At 38.4% G+C, this 21,342-nt stretch overlaps 1 protein-coding gene across 3 annotated transcripts in view; it reads left to right on the forward strand.

Annotated features, from left to right (window-relative positions):
- CTNNA2 (catenin alpha 2) overlaps positions 1-21,342 on the forward strand; it is a 1,105,968-nt gene that overhangs the window by 996,413 nt on the left and 88,213 nt on the right. For all 3 annotated transcript variants that reach the window (XM_049651803.1, XM_049651801.1, XM_049651802.1), the window contains exons 12-13: positions 1,678-1,878; positions 20,537-20,688. In XM_049651803.1, coding sequence (XP_049507760.1) covers positions 1,678-1,878; positions 20,537-20,688 — 353 coding nt within the window. The remainder of the gene's footprint in view (positions 1-1,677; positions 1,879-20,536; positions 20,689-21,342) is intronic.

The raw sequence follows: 21,342 nt of genomic DNA on the forward strand, positions 1-21,342 counted from the left end.
CTGGAGAGATCCAGCAGGGCATCAAGAAGAGCAGTGAAAGAGGCCTTTTAAAATCAAATTTTTGTATTTGAAATTCTGTACCAAGTTGCATTTGAGTAAACCTTTCTCCCAGGCGTCCTTTTAAGTGAGTTTGCGTGACACAATCCAGGATTTCAGAAAGGGGTGGTTTTCAAAAGTTCCTTAACCAAACTAAAAATTTGGTAAAGTCTAAATTGTCACAGCCGTTTCTATTTTACTCAGGAAAATATCAGCATTTAGAAAGTATTACTTTTTGTGAGTTTAAAAAATCTGAATATTAAAATTGTCTCATTTTTTCCTATTCTAATTTCTATTTGAAATTAGGGAACAAGAGAATGTAGAAATCAGAAATCCGTAATGGTTCAAATGAGGTAATCCTATTGTAGGAGGTCAAAGCAGAGGTTCCATGACACAGAGTAAGTTATACTTTGCAAGTTTCTGCCGAGGGTCCTGACAGAACGCTTAGTCCTTCTGCCTGACTGGCTTCAGGAAAGTAGGAGAGATCCATGGTGGAGACTGGTGTTGGTGCAATACCTTACCCTCTTTCCCTCTTTAGGTAGGAACTTTTAATTTCACACGTAGCCCTAGAAACTTCTCGAGGAAGTAATAATTTTAATCCTTTATTAACAGTTGAATTTGACAGTTATAATTATTTGAAGTTACCAGATTACTTTAGACTATTTCTCACTTGTTCTCTTTATTTATAGTGAGTGTGTGTATATGTGAGTGTATTTTCAGCTTAAATTCTTTTCTTTCCACAGAGCACTAAACGTTTCAACATTTCCTTAGAATTGTGTTTCCAAAGAATGTTTAAGGGATATAATTACAGATCTCACTTAGGACATGTGAAATACAAAATTCCATACTTGTAAAACCATAAGGGACCAGATTGCATGTTTTCTTTATGCTACTAGAGAGTGAAACTCCCCAGCCTGCCTGCCTGGATTCTACTTTGGGCAATGAGGGAGAGTGGTGACTGACCTTGACTCTAAACTGACGAAACCAGCCACAAGACCCGATGTTATTTTAGTTGTGGAGAACATTGTGATCCTCTTTACCTGGTCAGTTTTCCTACTGTATATACCTTGTGCATGACGTGACCTTAAGGATGGATGAGGTGACAATTGTTTGTTTTAGAGTTTCCCTTAAATGCCTGCTAAATAAAAACTGATCAAATAAGCAGGCACCCAGAGCTTGATTCTGGTCATGTCTGGAAATGTTTCTGCGTGATCAGGTTGACTTCATGTTCACTGCCACAACCACTACTAAAATGCAATAAATCTGAAACATTGAAAAAGACGCTCAAAGTGTGGTGTTCAAAGTATGGTCCCCAAACCCACAGCATTACCATCACCTGGGAACTTGGTAGAAATGCAATTTCTTGGGCCCCATCCCAGACCTATGGAATCAGAAACTTAGTAGGATGGCACCTTCACACTCTGTATGATGCTGTGAGCCCTTTAGCTAGTGCTCAAGGTTGAGAATTGCTATTGTAATTATACACTATGTTCTTTAAATGTTATTTCAGTGTTATAAAGGTATGTTTTGCATGATGGCTCATGATAGTTCATGAATCTCTCTTAGATTGCTTACTAAGTGTGTGAGTGGCATAAAATCATATCAATGCGCATGTGTGTATGTGTGTGTGTTTTTCCACAGAGAATCACATCTTGGAGGATGTGAACAAGTGTGTGATAGCCCTCCAAGAAGGGGACGTGGACACTCTGGACCGGACTGCAGGGGCCATTAGGGGCCGGGCAGCTCGAGTTATACACATCATCAATGCTGAGATGGAGAACTATGAAGCTGGTGTTTATACTGAGAAGGTTCTGGAAGCTACAAAATTGCTCTCTGAGACAGGTAAACACGGATATTAGATTCAACCAAAATGTCAATGCCATGATTAATTTTTGTATTTGAATCAATCTTTTGCATTGTCTGTTATAGGTTTCTGTGCCTCAATGTTACACATGGTAATAGGAATACTCTTGGTTTCTTGAATTTGAATAACTATAGCAGAAGAACAATTTTATTGCTTTGTATGTGTGTGCGTGCATGTGTGTATTATATATTACTTTATAGTTTTTATCTGTAGTCTCATTTGATTCTCACAAGGACCTTATGAAGTAGGCAGAGAGATTTTTATTATGTCCAATTACAAATGTGAAAGTGGTGGTTGAAATGAGTTAAGAGATTGGAAAAGGTCACAAATCTAGAAAACAGTGGAGGTGTGATGGGAACTTGGAATCTTGAACTTGAAACCATTTCTGTGTCTATTTCTTGAGAAGATTGGCTCTTGAGGAAGGACTGTGAACAACTAGGAAAAAGTTTTAAGGCTCTAGGTAGTGTCTGGATATGAAGTTATCAAAGAAAGGGGATGGTGGCAGCTAAAAATGGGTCAGACCTTGAATACGTGCCTTGCCCCTCTAGGAAAGCCTTCTATGCCTTCTTCTAGGGCACATGCTGTCCCTAGGGGATCCCTGCTATGGTAAGACATGGTTACTCATGAGAGCCTGTCATAGCTCCCTGGTGCATTGGGATGGAGAAAGAAAAAAAAAAAAACAAGAACTTACTTTCACTGAGTTAGCATAATAACCCATAACTGTACCAAAGCCTGGCCTATTTTTAGTAGTTTTTGTTCTTGGCTAGTGTTCCTGGGCTTTAGAACCTTTCTCAAATACCTAAAGCTGTGTGCATTTATCTGTATATGGGGGGTGGGGGGTGTGGAAGTGTGGTTAGAAAATTTAGAGTAGAGACGACAAAGGAATAGAAAAAGGGAATTTAAGTTTATATTGGATGGGGTTATGAATAGATAAAGAATTGAGTCATGTATGCACAGAAGGACCTTTCCTCAGACTTCAATAGGGCCCTTTCCTGTTGCATAGCTGGACTGCAGAACCTATTAGGATTAAAAGAAATAATAAATGTATTTCTGAAAGGTCAGATAAAGCAGTGTATCAACTTCTACATGATACAGCATGTTAGTCGAAATAGGTTTCTTTCTATAGGGAAAAGGTTATTTACAAAGACTTCTGTAGATATTTGTTAGTCTGAAATAGCAAGGAAAAACAACAGATAAACAGAGACATTGCTTGTTCTCTTTGAAATATAAGCAGAAAGGGAATAGTGTAACATCACATAATAAAGAGAACATCCAGGGATTGTTGCTCTTGAGAATCATGGCAGACATAGAATTAGAAATAATAACAATAATGATAATAAGATATATCTGCATTTTAATTAGCTGAAATTGAGCACTGTTTTCTTTCAAATAGGTTTGCCCTTTGCATTCAATAGAGTAGCACAAAGCAAGTCACTCAGTTCTTTCTTCACTTGGAAGAATTAAAAATAGGCATTTTACCCTCTAGTATAAGGACTCTTTTCTTCACCCTTTAGGGAACCCTCTCACATTTTTGTGGCTCTCAGTTTCTGGCCCATTCGCTCTATTCTGTTACAAAGTCTGAACATCACATGGTCTGTCAAACACATAGCAGCACTCCCTTGGGTCTGAGACTGGGAAGAGCAGCAGAGAAGGATTGAAGATGTGAAGACAGGACTCTGAACACAGGACTGCTCCTGACTCATTGGAACGCTCATTGTAAAAGGTGAAAGACACAGAGCATATTGCCACCTTACATGTGACTTTGTGCACACCAAGAACTCAGGCATTGTTCAAGAGATATTCTGGGGTTGTTTTCTCAATGTCTTTTGTGCTGCTTTAATGAACAGAGGACATGATGCCCATTTGGGTCAAAATCTGCTTAATGGCAAGGGCAGCATGCTTAGTTGATGGAAATATTTTTACATAATTTTTGCTCAAATTCTTGAAACGTAAATGACTTTCTGGTTGATTTTTTTTTTTCCAAACAACAAAATCGGTGAAATATGAAACAAAGCAATTCATTCAGGATTGTTGTTGCTCATTAAGATTTTGCTCTTACTTGTTAACTGTCAGAGATTTTAAAACTTATTCCAACCCTTCCTTGCAGTGACTGAATACTGTAGGGACTTAACTAAATATACCTTTCTGACTCTGAAGTCCACATCCAGATCTTAATTGAACAGAGAAGATGCACAAGACATTTAGGTTCTTTATATTTTTCAAGAACTATTGATGATAACTAGGAAAGTCATCAGGTTGAAGAGATTGAAATAGCTTCTACACACCTGCAGTTGAAAATATTGGAATATGTGTCAAGGAAAAGTAGATGTTGGTGGGCTAAGAACTAGAATGCACAATGTATACACATCATTTTGTGGCTTTCTTCAGTTTTGTTTCTTAAGCGGAACTGATACTGTTTCTTTAGGAGTAGCTAGGGAGGTTGTCAAAGAAATGCAGGCAAAAGCTTGAGCTGTTAACTCACTGATGCTAATGAGAATTGTTAGGACTATACCAGACACTTGGAGTTCAGGGAAGACTGTAGGAGCAGTTTGGCGATTATGATTGTGCAGTTTTGTTGAATTAGTCCTCTTGTCAGTGTCTGGCTGTGCTTGGGAGACCTATGTCCTCAAAATAAAAACTGCTATGCATATTATTAATGCCCACATTTCTACTTTTCAGCTAGTGCTTGGTTTATGATTTTTTTTTTAAATTAAAGCCACATTGAATTGTTCACTGTTTTCTTTTGAGCTTATCAAACTTTGCCCTGAGAGTCCATTTTATTTGGGGAGAGATCACAGGGGCAGTGGGCAAAGAGGCGAAGGAGCCAAAAGGAAGAATGAGGAAAAAGAAAAGGAGTCCAGAACCTGGATGACAAAATGTCATGTTTCCTTCTGCCTACCACAACCTACCAGGTTCTATCCACGCTTATGTCTGAGTTGTTCTATTCAAGACCTTAAGGCAGAAGTTCTCAATCTCTGTACTGCTGACAGTTTAGGTAATTATTTCTTGAGGGAGGGTAGCTGTCTTGTGCATTATAGGATACTTAGCACCCCTGGCCTTTACCCACCAGATGCTTAGAGGACCTCTTTTCTTCCCCATTCCAAACTGTGACAACTAAAAGATTTCCAGACAGCACCAGAGGTTCTTGGAGGGTAGACAAAATAGCCTCCATTGAGGATAGATGCTCTAAGGGGAAGAAATATCCCAAAATAGGGACAAGTTTAAACAAGGCAAAATGGAGCCTATGTACTGTTGCCATAGGATAAGAGAAATGAAGGGGATGTGGTAAGAGAAGACTTACATATAAATTACAAAGAAGAATCTAAAAAAAGGGCTGAACGCTCATATCTTGAGTTGACCAGACTTTGCTGATAAATGGATTTGCAAACATAGGCCAGCCCCCATTGAGACATGTAAATCTTGCCAGGGAGCACCTCTGCAGAAAGACTCCCATTTTACTACCTGACTGCCTTCTCTGCGTGGCTAAAAATTGAAAGGGATCCAAAGAGTCACATAACAGTCTGTGGTTGATTTTCCATGAATTACTTTCTCAGTAAAGATAGTGTTTTGTTGAAGAATGCTTTTTGTGTTGTTATGAATGCTGAGTGAAATTTGAGAAAATAAATTTGTGGGTTATTCGTATGCTAAAATCCTAGAGCAACATTATATAAAAAATTATCTATTTTTTATAAAACTATCTAGGGTGATGAAAACACAACCCTAATCTACATCAGACCCATTAAATACTTACATAGCATATTTGATGGGCTCTTCACTAAAACCTGAAATGGAACAAATTGCCAACAACTTGGTAGTAAGTGTATGCACGGTTGACCAGACCCATCTTAAGAGATCTCATTTACCAAGTCAGATTGCTGCAGGAGGTTGAGGGGAGGCGAAAGTACATCCAGTGATAGCATATTTAGATATATAGAGAGTAGTTCATCTTCACTGAATAGATTATATTGAAATGTCAGTTTTATAAATTTGATAGCTGATATAAGCTTGTGGCAATGTGAATGTGATTGGGTTGAAGGATCTTTGATATTCTGCCAGCAGTCCCCTCTTTAGAGGGCACAAATAAAAAAAGTGGGGGGGAGAAAAAGAGGAAATAGGAAAAAAAGTATTTTAAATGAGGACTCCATGTTAGTGGGCACTGCATATATGAAGATTAAAATTCCAATATTTTAGGAACATGTGGTCCAAACAAATGGTACAGTTTTCTTTCATTCTGTTTTTAAAATTTTTATTTACTTATTTTGAGAGAGAGAAAGAGAGAGAGAGAGAGAGAGAGAGCGAGCACGAGCATGCACATGCATGAATGGGGGAGGGGCAAAGAGAGAGAATCCCCCAAGCAGTGTTGGTGCTGTCAAGATCTCATGAACTGGGAGATCTTGACCCCAGCCAAAACCAAGAGTCAGATGCTCAACTGACTGAGCCACCCAGGTGCCTTTCTTTCTTTCTTTCTTTCTTTCCTTTTCTTTTCTTTTCTTTTCTTTTCTTTTCTTTTCTTTTATTAAGACTATTTCTTTTAGAATAGTTTAACGTTCACAGCAAAATTGAGGGGAAAGTACAGAGATTTCCCATATACCCCTTGACCCCATAGCAGGCATCAGCTCCCCTATGATCAGGATGCCCTATCAGAGAAGTACATTTGTTACAAATGAAGAACCTGCATTGATGCCTCATAAGGGTCCAATGTCCATAGATTACAGTACTGTTCACTCATGTATTTTCTGTGGGTTGAGACTAATGTATAATGGCAGGTATCCATTATTATGGTGTCATTATTATGGTATTATGGTATAATTCATTATGTATGGTATCATACAGTATATTTTCATTGCCCTAGAAGTCCTCTGTACTCTGCCTATTTATCCCTCTCCCCCTCCCACCTCTGGTACCACTGATCTTTTTACGGCTTTCCATAGTTTTGCCATTTCCAGAATGTCATATGGTTGGAATCTTATAGTATATTGCCTTTTTAGAGGTCTTCCTTCACTAGGAAGAGATGGTATAATTTTTACTTTCATGCTTTTGTAATGTAAAGTTTTCATAAGAACAACAAGGAATTTTTTACACCATTTCTATATATTTTGCCAAAAATACAAGAGGATCAGCAAACAGGAAGTACCAAAATTGGAAATTGTAACAAAAGGTAAAGCTTTGTCAGTACAATGTAGTAGAACAGATCCAGATTAGGAATCAGAAGAACTCAATTCTTTGACTTTTACTAACTAAATATAACCTTAAACTATTTAATGCCTCTGGGCCATAGCTTCTCCCGTATTGCCTGATGTTTTGTCATCCAAGGATGGTTAATACTGTTGATTTCAGAATAAATGTGTCATTGTTTACTGACCCAATATGGACAGTTGTTGCCCATTCAAACCATTCTGTTTCAACCTATTCAAACAGGTTCTGTTTGAACCCTGTGCTTTACCCAGACAGGTGCAATCATTTCCAGGCAAAACATATTCATTCTGCTTCCACTTTCCTTCCTGTGATATTCTCCATTTCTTCCTCCGCCTCTGCTTCTGTGTATTGAACTTATACTTGAAGACATGGCTCATTCTCAGTTGAAGAGAATAGGGAACTGTATCAGTCTTTTGATGTTTTGTGTGTCATCTTCAATATCTGCTTCAATGACCCCCAGCTAGATCATCACTTCCTAGAGGCAGGTGTTTCTGTAAGTACCTAGGACCTAGAGCAGTGTTATCACATAATTAGCATTTAATTTACATGCATTGATTAAGTGAATATAAAAAATTAGGACATTATGTTTCATTAATTCTGACTAGAGAATATGTCCATTAGCAGCCTCTGGCTTACTGCTCAGGATTTTAAGATAAATAGAGACTTCTTTTCCTCTCACTTTGTATATAGTAAAGGAGAGCAATCTGCTTGGCCACGTAGTGTATGCTTACTCTATTTGGACTGATTCTGTTGCTAGTAGGATTAGGTTTTATCATTGGACAGGTCTGGGTGACTTGCCTATCCCAGTAGCTGGATGTGTGTGTGGGGGGTGTAGACAGAGGTAAAATCAATATCAGAAGGAGGTGGAAAGGCCAGCTTATGGGAAGACAAAATATTAGATATTACGGATAGGAAAGGCCATTACAGTCTAAGTTACTTCTCCATGACTGACTTTGAAATTAGATTATGAAAGTAATGAATTTCAACAGAAGCTGTAATGACCAAGATTGTTCACCCTAGACATCCTAATATCTTTTAAATGCATTTTAATATAACCCTGGCTATTGGTATAAAGTATCTTATTTTTCTCTGAAAGGTCAAAATGATTAGGATATGGAGGAAATCTCTTACTTATTTGGTGGTTGTGATATTCATGGTGGTGGGAAGTCAGAAGTATTGGAGGACTGAGAAAATCTCATCTACTTAATAGTCCTTCAATAGGCAATGTATAGTTTGTCTCAATGCCTTTTCTATATGACTGAAATCTACATACTCTATATATCTTAGGGACCTGGCTAATGTGTTTTAACATCTATATTTACTTTTTCCTGAAAGCAAATGCAAAGTTTCTGGCCCAGAGGACACACACCAGTTTCCCATGCCTCATTCTCCCTCTTAAGGCAATGCGATGAGGGCAGATGAATTCTGCACACTCAGAGGAGGTGCCACAGGAGAGGAACCACAAAATTATGCATCTGGGAGTTTATATAGGAATTTGTGTTCAGCAGCCTTCTTCCCCTCCTGAGAAGAGGAGAAAAATCTTTGCTCTTTAATGTCAATAAACTCCCTTCAGGAAAGGTTCCCTACTCGTTATAAACCTTTGGGGATATAAATGAATGTTTCCTGGTTTTATCCCCCTTTGAAATGTAAACACAAATTTCTGGGGAGGTAAAGATGTAAATCTCTCTCCAGGTTCTTTCTCTATTTTAAATGGACTGCTATTGAGTCATGCTTTGAACCAAGTTACTAGTCATTTTAGCTCAGAAAGCTCTGGCCACGCAGAAACATGAAAATATCTACCCTACATGACTTGTACATAATTAATGCATTCTGCTAGAATTCAGATATGTTCAGCTCTTAGCATGAGTGGCTAAAGAGTCCTAGGAGAGGATACAACTTGAGAAAGTAAGAGATACAATTTTAGGATTATAATAACCTTCTAATGTGAAAGTGGAAATGGGCTAGGGTGGATATAGAAAGGCTAATGATCACACATTCATGTGCCATACGTTTGGAGCAACGTAGTGGAACAAATAGCTCTTGTCTCGTGCCTGTCTGTCAAAGTAAAACCAAAAGGAAGGATATTCATTTAATTCTGTATGAATCACATTATGGGTTCAGAATAGTGGGGACCACAAATGGCATAATATTTCTTTGTCACTGCAAGGGCATTAATGTCCTCCAGGATAGTAGCAGTGGGGTAGCAGAAGGGCCTGCATATTTTGTCTGTGCTGGTGTCCATAGGAATTGGTGGCCAGGATGTATTAACTGTGCACAAAGGAGGCAATAGTAAGTTCACCCAGATCCTCTGCCATATCAATAATAGTTGTTTGAATCCTAGAGAAGAGGAATGTGCTGACAGTCAATTGTTTGGGAGCACATGTGCTATATCATTGGAGTATTCCAGAAATAGTTTGATTTGGAAAAATGGGAAGCTTTGCTTGTGACTGGAAGACCTGAAATAACAGAAGGATCTAAAAACCAGAGAACAGACTTCTGTTTATTCTTTTTTTTTTTCCTTTTTCTTTTTAGAGACTAAGAGAGCAAGGAGGGGTGGAGAGAGAGAGAGAGAGAGAGAGAGAGAGAGAGAGAATCCCAAGTAGGCTCTGTGCCCAGTGCAGAGTCAGACGTAGGGCTAGGGCTCAATCCCAGCTCAATCAGATCATGATGTGAGCTGAAATCAAAAGTCAGATGCTCAATCAACTAAGCCATCCAGACATGCCAGCGTTCTGTTTATTCTTGTTAAAGTGATTCCAGAATGATTTCCCCACCTGGTTTGCCTTTCTGTATTTTACCAGTTCTTTAGTACTAGCTGGATTCTTCCTTATCAGTGAATTCCTCTTTCTAACTACACCAGCCAATCCCACTTCTCTGTGCTCTCATTACTCATATTATCTGTGTCACTTATTAGGTACCTACCACTTACCACCCTATGTTGTAAAATCTGTGTTTGCTCATTTGTTTGTCTGAATGTATCTCTCTGCCCTGTGTATGGGTATCTAGATAACTGTATGTGTGTACTGCTTACTAATTAAATTTTAACCCCTTGAGATCTGAGACCACCTCTTCATTTCCTTCAGGCTGATGAGAGTTCAAGCTCCAAAAGTTTTGTTAACATAAATGAAGAATATAATGGACACAATATTCTATCTTATTTGGGGGATTGTACCCTTTTTAAAAAATACATGCTTAACAATCAAGGTCAGGATCTTAGCAGTTATTTTATAACTTCTTAATCCTTTAAATCTCACTAATGACCAATTTAACTGTACTTACCAAGTTTGGTTTCCGCAATCACTATAAGCTCGATAAAGCATCATGTTCAATTCTTTATTGATTCCTTAAATTTCAAAATTAAATCTGCCATCCTTTCCTTTAAATTGATAAGCCATTTGTGATTATTTTTGAAATGCTTATTTTAAAATACAAGAACTTTCCAAGCAAGTATTTTCTTTCCTTGGGGAAAGGAACTTGTGTCTAGACGAGTGCAGATGGATGTTCCCCGATTCTCCTAGGGTAGTTATCGTGAATGAAATTTACAGAGGCTTTTTTTTTTCCTCCTTCTTCTAGGCAGTCCTTTTTCATCTTTCATCAAACAATTCAGCTCATGGGTTATGTATGGCCTTCTGGAATCTGAATTTGATTTTGATGTTAGAAATGTACATTATAATTTTCCAAACATGAATTTATGAAAATGGCAGCCTTTAGGAACTCCCACAGAGGGAACAGATGACTGACTCTGACGAAAGAAAGTCCAAGAATACACACAGGATGGAAGAATTAGGACTAGCTGGGGTGGTGCTGATGGTTGTCCAGAGAATAGAAGCAGCCGACAAACAGTCACCGGGAACTAAGGAGCAGGTTAAGCTAGGCTTCTTCTGTCTTTGCTCCTAGCTTCCAATGTTCAACATTGGCTATTGGCTAACTTGATTATGAGTCATCAAGATAAAGCGTGGGAAAAGCTAGAATATCACTGGTCTAGACAGGATGAGATTTAAATTTAGAGAGTATTTAAATATGACTTCTACTACTCTTTCTACCACATTTAAAAAGCATTGGAGGATGCTTTACTCAAAATCCAGATTCAATTAATCAACTCATATAAAATAACGTTGTAAGTTTGAGATAGAAGGGAAATACTTTCATGAGAATATTAGATTAAATAGGAGGTTTCTGGGGGAAAAATGAGGTAAGGAAGGTGGTTTTGCTTTTTTTCCAGTTATGAGCATTTTGATTAAGTCTCATAACTTTTAAAGGTTCCCTTTCCTCATAGATCTGATGAGGTCATAATGGGTACAATGTTTGACACTGGCTTTTTTGGCAATCAAGATAAAATGGAAAATTCTGGGAGCTTATCAAATCTCGTCCTAAGGGCAGATTTCATAGATTTCAAATTCACTATTAAAAATGCAAAACCATCAGAAAGATGATATGGTCATGCCAAGGACGGAGAAGGGCATAAAAGCAGGGAAACTAAGTTTTCAAGATAAGCTGTACAAACTTCGCAATTGGAGATGTTAGTGCTACTTTGAGTGTTATTTTCAATTTATTTCACCCTCACAAAGCCCACTTCTAGGTGACGAGTCACGTAGTTGTACCTCTATCCAAAGGAGACTGGATGATTTTGTCTGCCTATAAACAAAGAAAAAAGGTGTGTGGACGAGTAGATAGAGAGGCTTATGGTGTAAAGATAGTAACTATGGGAGCCATTTACTGTGAATCTTATGTGCCAGACATGATGGTAAGCATCTTGCATATATTCCAATTTTTTTTTTTTTTTTTTTTGCCTGGAAGGCAGGATTATATTTGTTTTATTTATCACTTTATTCCCAGTGGCTAAGTACTGTCTATGTTTGTATATAAAATTGTATACAAAATTTACTGAATATATTATTTTTAAACTTTGTATAAAAACCTGAAGGGCAGCTATCATCCCTGTTTTACACTTGAGTAAATGGAGGTTTAAACTGGTTAACTTGTAAAAAAGCAAATATCAAGATTCATTTATGCTTCTTCTTAGACCCAGTAAATACACCAGAAACTAGACCAAGCATAGTTGCTACAATTGGACAGAAATTTTACTATGTCCTGCTAACTGTTTTTACTGAAATTTCTACTTACGCATACTCTATTAGCTAGCTATTGCTATGTATCAAATCACCCCAAGGCTTAATAGATTAACATTATAAACATTTTCTATCTCATAGTTTCTGTGGGTCAGGAGGCTGGGTACAGTTCAGCTATGTGCCGTTGCCTCAAGATCTCTCACAAGAATGCAGTCAAAGTGTTGGCCAGGATGGCAGTCATCTTAAGGATCAATTGGTGAAAGAGCTGTCTCTGAACTCACTCATGTGGTTGTTGGAGGGCTTCAGATCCTCATTTGTTGTTGGACTTAAGTTCAACTTAAGTAAGGACTTAAGTTCCTTACTGGCTGTTGAACAACGGCCTCTCTCTGTTATTTGCTATAGATGCTTTTCCACAACAACTGTTTTCCATCAGAGTGAGCAAGTGAGAGAGCAAGAAAAAGCAAGCAAAATGGGAAGCCGGCATCTTCTTGTAACCTAATCTTAGAAATGACATCCAATCATTCTTGCTAATATTTTATCACTTGGGAGAAAGTCACTAGCCTCAGCCCATGTTCAAGTTGAGAGGATCACACAAGGGTATGAATACCAAGAGAAGAGGGATCATTGGGGCCCATCTCAGAGACTCATAACAGATCCCACAATGTGGACTTAATAGGGAAGTACTTAATTCAGGCACATTGTACCTATTTGCTTATACAATGGCTTCCTGAGCACACAAGAACCACTGAATCAAGACAGTGCTATGCAATATGTAGCCAGGAGTGAGCAGGAGAATAGTGGAGCTAAACAGTGGGGAAAGGAAGGCCAAGATTATCTCAAGGTAATTGGAGAAGGGATTTGGAGTGGAGGACAGATCTGAAAAATTGTGCACAGAAACAAGATGAGACTAGCATATAATTCAAAGATAACAATGTACATGTCAAAGAAAAGAAGAGAAGTAATGATCTCACTAGGGAAAATTTCATTTGACTTAGGTTCTGAGATTCAAACATGAATCTCAGAATCTCTGAGAAGTTATGTTGCTGGTAGTGGTGAAAGTCATAACCAGGATCAGTGTGAGTATGCCAAGTCAGGGTCAGAAGTGAAGGGTCTGGATAATGCAGGAGATCCTAGCCAAGTGCTTCAACAAGATTCTAGCCACTCTTTTGTATTGAAGGGAAGCCTCTATGTCTGATTAGATATTTCTTGTCCAATAGGTAGAAATCTAGGCAGCTCAAAAAAAAAAAAAAAAGGACTCAGAGTTCAGAATTTTGAAAGATTCCTGTTTGGATGGGGAGACCTTAGAAAGTCTTCTAACAACTTAATTAATGATCATGAAATTCTTGACTAAAACTACCAAACCCATGTAAAATGATGGATATATTCTTGGTTTGTCCTTCATTATTTTTGAATGGTGCCAAAGCTACAAAATGTGTCACAGCTTCAGTTGGCCCTGGACCCTCCTTCTACACTGACTATGACTTGGAGCTCTGGCTCCAATGGTCTCCTCACTAAGTGATCGTACTTCACAAATGTGTTCAACTGTCAAGATATACCCAGAGCCTTTTAAGTTCCAGTCAGTCTGTACCTTGGGCAAATTTGGGCCCTCAGTGTTTTAGATCTACTCTCCTGTATATTCTCTTCTCCTCTGACCTAACATGTAATTGGAGGCCACTTAAATAAAATCCCTTAGGGGGATTTTATTCTTTCCATTGTGGGAAAAATGCATTACTTACAGAAATGACATGAAACTGTACTTTCCTGCTGTAGGGGGATCCTGAAATTGCCCCCATGGGGTCTCCTCAAATTAATACCTTCTGGCTCCATTACTGTGATAACACCCAATTCTTACTCTAACTCCAACTATTAATATGGATGCATACTAACTATTTGTGATTGGCAAGAGAATGGTGAACTATAATGTATTCCTCTGCTGGGGTTGGCCACAATTCCATCTTACTTTTGATACTTCATTCTCTTTCTAAATTTTCTCAAATATTCTCATTCTCATTTCTTATATTAACACTTATTAAGCTGGTTCTTTCTAAAGAGCAGAGTCCTTGGTCCTTGTCCATTTTCTTTCTCATTCCTTGGTAATAAAATTTGTGCAAGGAACACACTCATGAGAGTGTGTTGGCTGACTACACCAACACAATTGGGTGACCCATATACCTGAAGATATACAAGTTTGGCCCTGGTGAACTAGTCAAGGATACGATAATGAATCTTGCTCAGTGGCGATGCTCCTACTCAAGTAGTCCTGAAAGGATTGAGCTCAGGTTTCTAAAAGGTCCCTAGAGATCAACCCTAGAACACCCACTAATAACTTGCTTAATGACTCATGAAACTGTTTAATGAAATTATTGAACTAATTTGAAGTGATGTGCAGAAAGACATTTAGTATGTGAGATGCGATACTGCTCATTTTATCCCTGAAATACTCAAAGACAAGTGAGTTCTTTCCTACATCCCATTCTTTCATTTCTCATCCATGTCCCAGCTGGATTGAGTAGCTAGGCCTGAAGCACGATAAGGGCTTATGATACAAAGAAGAAGGAAGAGCTGGTCTCATTCCTAAAAATGACTCCTAATGTAAAACAGTTGACATACAGAAATGTCAAACAATTTTAATACATTATACTGAGCACTATAATGGTGCATACCTAATCAGGATGCTATAAAGTTATAGAGAACTGACAACTTTGTAAATAAAGGACAGTTTCACAATGGCACTTAAGTCTAAATGAGATACCAAAGATTGAGGAGGAATTCACCTGGGCCAAAGACGAAGAGGTACATTTCAGTATGAGAATACATTCATCATGAACATCTTGGTGTGACACGGTATGTCTCCATGTCATCTTTGAAGACATTAAATAACTCAGTGTAAAAATGGAACATTTAAATATATGTAGGAATAGGTGGAGAGACAGAGATGAGAAGTATAGGCAGGTGTCTGAAGTTTGTGTTTGTATCTTACTGACTGGGCCACCCAGGCACCCCTATGTGTTTGTATCTCATAAAGATTTTAGAGCCTGTCCGTATTAAAGGAAATCATTGGAGCATTTGTAGTTAGACATGGACCTTTTAGATGGTTCCTCAGGGGCAATTGGTTGGCTGTTCATTTCCACTACCTCTAGTTAACCTTGGATTTTGCTCTGATGGTTGTCAGCAGTCCTATTTGCATCTTTAGGACAACTTCTTGTTCATTTTACTGATTCACCCCGTGCTCTGAAACATCACCCCTGACGTCTCTCTGGAGGATTCAGTCCAGATCTTCTGCACCTCTGGTTTAGGATCTCAATAGACAGTAGAATGAGGCGACCTTGGTTTTTATATGCATGCTGAACTCTGATTTCATTACTCTTGGAATGTCATCATTCTGTGGCCTAGTGTGCACTCTGAATACAAAAGTATAGCAAGAATTTACAAGTTTATTTCCAACTTTGATCACCCTTTCAGAATATAAGCTACAAGAGCAATTCACTATTTCTGATAAATACCAGTAAAGTGGTGTATACATTTTTGGATGTAATTCAGAAAGTAGAAACTTCTATTTATGTAACCCTATGCCAGAAATTCTGTTAATATATAATGTGCTAATCACAAAGGCAATGCTGTGTTTTGTCCTAATTACTGGGAAGCAGAAGCAGCATCATATTTGAAGTAGTTTGAGACTTTTTTCTAGTTCAGTATTACTTTGGGGATATTTAATTTTTCAGATACTACCAGAGGCATTAGAAAAATTCATAGTTTAAAGTCTTAGGTTCTGCCAAGAATCATTGTTCTATAAACTTGTGTTTTTCTGTCTTATCACTTTAAAAAACAAAACAGGGGGTACCTGTGTGGCTCAGTCAGTTAAGCATCTGACTTCAGCTCAGGTCATGATGTCATGGTTTGTGAGTTCAAGCCCCACATTGGGCTCTGTGCTGACAGCTCACAGCCTGGACCCTGCTTCAGATTCTGTGCCTCCCTCTCTCTCTGCCCCTCCCCTGCTCTCCCTTGCGCTCTCTCTGTCTCTCTCTCTCAAATAAACATTCAAAAAATTACAAAAAGATAAAAAAACAAAACTGGATAAAACTAAACAGGAAAGAGCAACAGCATCGAGAGAAAGTGTGTATTGGTTAAAGAGCAGTTGACTAAGCCCTAAATAAATAAGTATTGAATCTACTTAAGAGCTGAGCATGGAGAAAGTTTCTTAAGATTCAGATCCGGAAAAACACTGATTTGAGGTAAGAGAAATGGATGCCTTATCAGTTACAGTAAATCAAATCAAATTGAATTAGTTCAAGTTCTGGGTTTTACCAGGTTGAATATAATAAGATTGTTGGAATATTAAGGATAAATTGAGATCTGAGCCCCCACTGGTAAAGTGAAGATTCTACACCTCCTCCTCCACCATTTTTCCTCCTTAGAAGGTTGATGTTCCGTACTGTCCTGTTCCAATGTTTTTATAAAAGGGCTTTGTTTTTCTTCCCCTTCTGACAATGCCATGTCCACAACACTGTTGTTCATACCAACATGCCACTTCCTAAATCTTCCTAGAGAGATTCTGTACTCCAGCTGGAGCAAACAGAATGCCTTTCTCCAAACCCGGGGTTTCAGAGAAGTCCTGGGCAGGTTTTGGGCCCCAGAGCATCCCTTATGGAAGTAGTCCCTTTAGATGTTAGCTTTCCCTTTTCTCCCTTGGGCACAGAATGAGACCTAGAAGCTGGTAGAGGAAGTTAGCAGGTCACCTCCTGCATTGTGCTCCTCCCCAGCTCTTCCTCAGGGTGACCTTGTACAAGCAGAACAAAGCCACATGACAAGCTGATCTCCCCTTTTATACTCCATCAAAGGTCTTCATGAAAATGGAAATGTGTGCCCAAGAGCCGGGGTCCAGTGGGTGAGTACTACCTAACTCAATTCTCCAGCAGGCAGTTATTAAGGTTGAATATTAGGCGTGTGATCACAGTCACAATTTCTGAGGGACTTCCTCACATAATACTGTTGATCAATGGGGCGCCTGGGTGGCTCAGTTGGTTAAGCATCCGACTTCAGGTCAGCTCATGATGTCACCACTCAGAGCTCGAGCCCCACATTGGGCTCTGTGAGCCTGGAACCTGTTTAAGATTCTGTCTCTCTCTCTCTCTCTCTCTCTCTCTCTCTGCCCCTCCCCCACTCTCACTCTCAAAAATGAATAAACATTAAAAATATTGTTGATCATATTGTTTTCTATTACATTCTGATAGATGAGCTAGAACTTTAATTTTTTCAGAGCCTTATTCTGTAAAAAAGCACAGCCTTAAGGATAATATGTTGATCTTTTTAAAATATATGAATCATGAAAAGATTCAAAGATAAAAAAAGGGACAGAGACTAATGTAACTGAGAACTTGCTCCTACCCTGAGGTATAACAAATATTAACATTTTGCAATATCTGATTCATATTATTATTTCCTTAAGAATTAAGATACACTTGAAGCCTCTTTACAACTCCTACCTAATCCCATGGCCCTCTGTCCCCCTCAAGGACAACCACTATACTTAAGGTGGTATATATTCTCTCAGAACATGTGTCATAAAAATATGTATGTTTAAATTATGCACGGTACCCTCATGTGTATTTTTAAATTTCTCACAAATGACATCTCTTTTCAGTTTGCTCTTCCCAGTCAATATTTTGAACTTAGGGACTTATTCTCTTGACTATACTGGCTGTCTCCCGACTTATATCCCTAAGTCCATTTTATTCCATCCTGATGAACTGCCCATGAACCTAGAGTTAACAGCTCACTATGTCTCCCCAGCCTCCAACTTAGTGGCCTTGACAGCCCTGGGATACCGCTGATTAGAAGGGATCTCTTAAAGCTGTTACTTTTATTCCTAGGTTTAATATAACTCTTTTTAACTCTTGGAGTACTCAACCTGTTAAGAAGAAGCTATAACTGTAGAGAAAAGGTGTTCCTGTGACTCCGATGTACTCAACATTCCTAATAAGTACCTCTTTAGAAGTCAGCATTTGGCCATGTCCTAGAAAATGTCTCAGCTCACCGGTCAGGACTGGAAAGCTTCATTTTATTAGATTTTGTCAAAGTGTTTGTCAGAATGATGTGTGCCCATTTGACTCCCATCTACAGTAGAAGGATTCCCTTTTTTTCCACATGCTTGGTGAGATGGGTGTTAATAAGCTTTACTTTGCGCATTCCAATAGGTATGCAATGCTATCTCACTGCCTATGCTGTAAGTTTTACAGTTATTAATGACGTAAAACATCATGTGTTTATCAATAATGTGGGACTGAGTATTTTTGTGAATTACCTGTTCTAATCCTTTGTCTATTTTTCTATTTTTTTTTGCCTTATTCATTTGTAGTAGTATTTTTTTCTTTTATATTAGAGAGGAAGTGCCAATGGAGGGTAAGGCAGAGGGAGTGAGAATCTTACGCAGGCTCCATGCTCAGTGAGGAGACTAACACAAAACTCGATCCCACAACCATGAGATCACGACCTGAGCTGAAATCAGGAGTCAGCCACTCAGCCAGCTGAGCCACACAGGTGCCCATGTAGGAGTATTTTATGTACATGTAGGCATAGTAATTGTCATATAAACAATAAGGACAAAACTTCAGGCAGCTAACTGCTTCTGATGGTACCATTCAAATCTGTAAAATTGTGAATGGTCATGATAGCAGCTTAGACATCAAATAGAATGAAATTGATATTGAGAATTTTCAGTTGAGGAAAGGAAAGGGATTTGTAATTTCGTTTAAGAAAGATACTCATGTGAAAATGCCAAATACATATAGCAATATTTTCACGCTTAGGGAGGTGAATTGCAATGATTGAGATTATTTAGTCATGTAAAACAGTTTGTTCCCGACACAAATGGATAGCTGAAATGGCCTTAGTTTAATGTGGTAGTTTTTAGAAATAAATTTTTATATGATTTTTGCAGCAGTACAACTCAATGTCCACCAATTCCTTTTATGCAAAAGCAGTGCAAAGGCACAAATGAAAAATGCAAATGGTATAGAGAACCAATCATAGTAATTCACTCACAGAAGGAAATTCACCCCATGCATACTTTGGTTTTGATCATGTCTATTGAAAAAATGGTTACTCTGTTTTCCTGTAACCCTCCTTTTTTTTTTTTTAAATATACTTTTTAACATTTGGCTTTTCCTAGTAGAAATACGTTTTTCGAGGAATGTTTTATCTTGAATACTTTGACCCTAGAAAGTAATTTAGCAGAGTTTCTCACACTAGGGATTAAAATGGATGTTACAGTATCCACAGAGGGCGAAAACAAGTATAAAGACGAATCAGGCATGAATGTTCAGAAATGGAAAATAGATGAATGATGTTTCTTTTTTATTGTCCTTGTAAATAAAATGAATTGTGCTTTTGGCTTTAATTTGCCATGTGAATTGATTGTTACAAAATAAAAGCTGAAAAAATTGAATTATAATTTTTGAGAATCAGTGAATCAGCAGCATTTTTGTTTTAAGCAGCCAGTGGAAGTGTTCCAGGCATTCCACTAAATTTACTTTCTGCAAACCTCCAGTGTGTATGTAGGTGTCTTTGTGTAAAGAAAGAGGTGCTAACATTTTAGAAATTCATATATGCTTTTCTTTCACATCAGCATGGTCCTGGGAATATGGAACAAAATAAAATTCATCTTTGAACCCACTGGGCTCTAACCCTAGGCTTTGTGCAGGAGTATCCTGGGATCCCTTCTCCCCTCTTGTATGGTCTTTCCGTAAGCCTCCACCCACTACCGTCCCCCACATCTAATCTCAAGTCCTGTATCAACAAAAGTGGGAAAGATTGGATCACTTCATTCACACATTACTATGAAGTCATATAGGTTAAGGTCTGTTACTCACTCATCACCTATGACTTTAGCGTATGATACTAGTTATATACTTATCGAGGCTTTCTGAGGGCCTAACACCATCCAGTAAATGTGTATGTGTTACCTCATTCAAACTTAAGATAGGACCTCCTATTTTATAGACAAAGAAACAGGTTTAGAAGGAGTTAAGAAAACTTGGCCAAGGTTTCAGAGCTAGTAACCATCAGAAGTCAAATTCGACTCAGGTTAGGAGAACATGAAATGTATATGTATGCACACTATACCACCCTACCCTGAGCAAGTTTCAAAAACTTGCTGTTGTATACCATCACCATTCATGGAGTAATGATTTACTTTCTCTGCTGAAGGTAAGTGATACAAGGACCACTAAACTGGATCCATCCCACTGACCAGGTAGGCAGCCAGCTCCATTGAACCGTTGGAAGAACTGGAGTGTGCCGCCTTGCACAAGGGCTGGAAAAGGAAGCATGAAAGAAAGATCGCATAATCCACTGTTTCTCACTTTGTTTAACGCAGTGATGCCACGCTTTGCTGAGCAAGTAGAGGTTGCCATTGAAGCCCTGAGTGCCAACGTTCCTCAGCCATTTGAAGAGAATGAGTTCATTGATGCCTCTCGCCTGGTATATGATGGTGTTCGAGACATCAGGAAGGCTGTGCTGATGATCAGGGTATGTAAGGCCTCTATCGCTTGGAGCTGATCAGAGCTTCTTGTAGGGATCCCAAATAATTTACTTTTGGTTATTCCATTGCTTAATTTAACTTGTTAAGCTGTTTGGCTCCTCATTTAGTCACACAAGGGGGACTACTCAGACGAAAGGGACAAGTGATCCAACAAGCCTAGATTCACACTGAATAACCTGAAAAGTGATGTCTTTCCTGTTTCTGGCATGCATTTTGGTTTAAATTTGATACTAGCTTTCAGGTACCCTTGCTGTTATCTGTGTGGTCCTCTGACTAATGTTATTTTCCCATTAGGATCAGAAAGCCATGTGATGGAAAGAAATGAAGATTATCCAGTTTAATAGTATCAATGATCATAATATGAAACAGTTACATCATCCTTGTAACTAATAATTAAGACCTGATAAATAAGGCTGCATAATCTTGCAGCAAACCACCCCCCACCCATGGCTCACCCTACTATCTTCCCGTTATCAGTTTGTCAGGTATGAGCCTTCCAAACCATTGTCCGAGTAATTATTTAGAGGTATACGCTAGAAAAATACAAAATATAGTAGATTTAAAAACTCAACTATTATTTCCAACTGGCTTTGTTCACCCACAATGTGCCTTCATTTATCTATATTAAGACCTACAACCTA

Source organism: Panthera uncia (assembly GCF_023721935.1).
Source record: "Panthera uncia isolate 11264 chromosome A3 unlocalized genomic scaffold, Puncia_PCG_1.0 HiC_scaffold_11, whole genome shotgun sequence".
Classification (NCBI taxonomy): domain Eukaryota; kingdom Metazoa; phylum Chordata; class Mammalia; order Carnivora; family Felidae; genus Panthera; species Panthera uncia.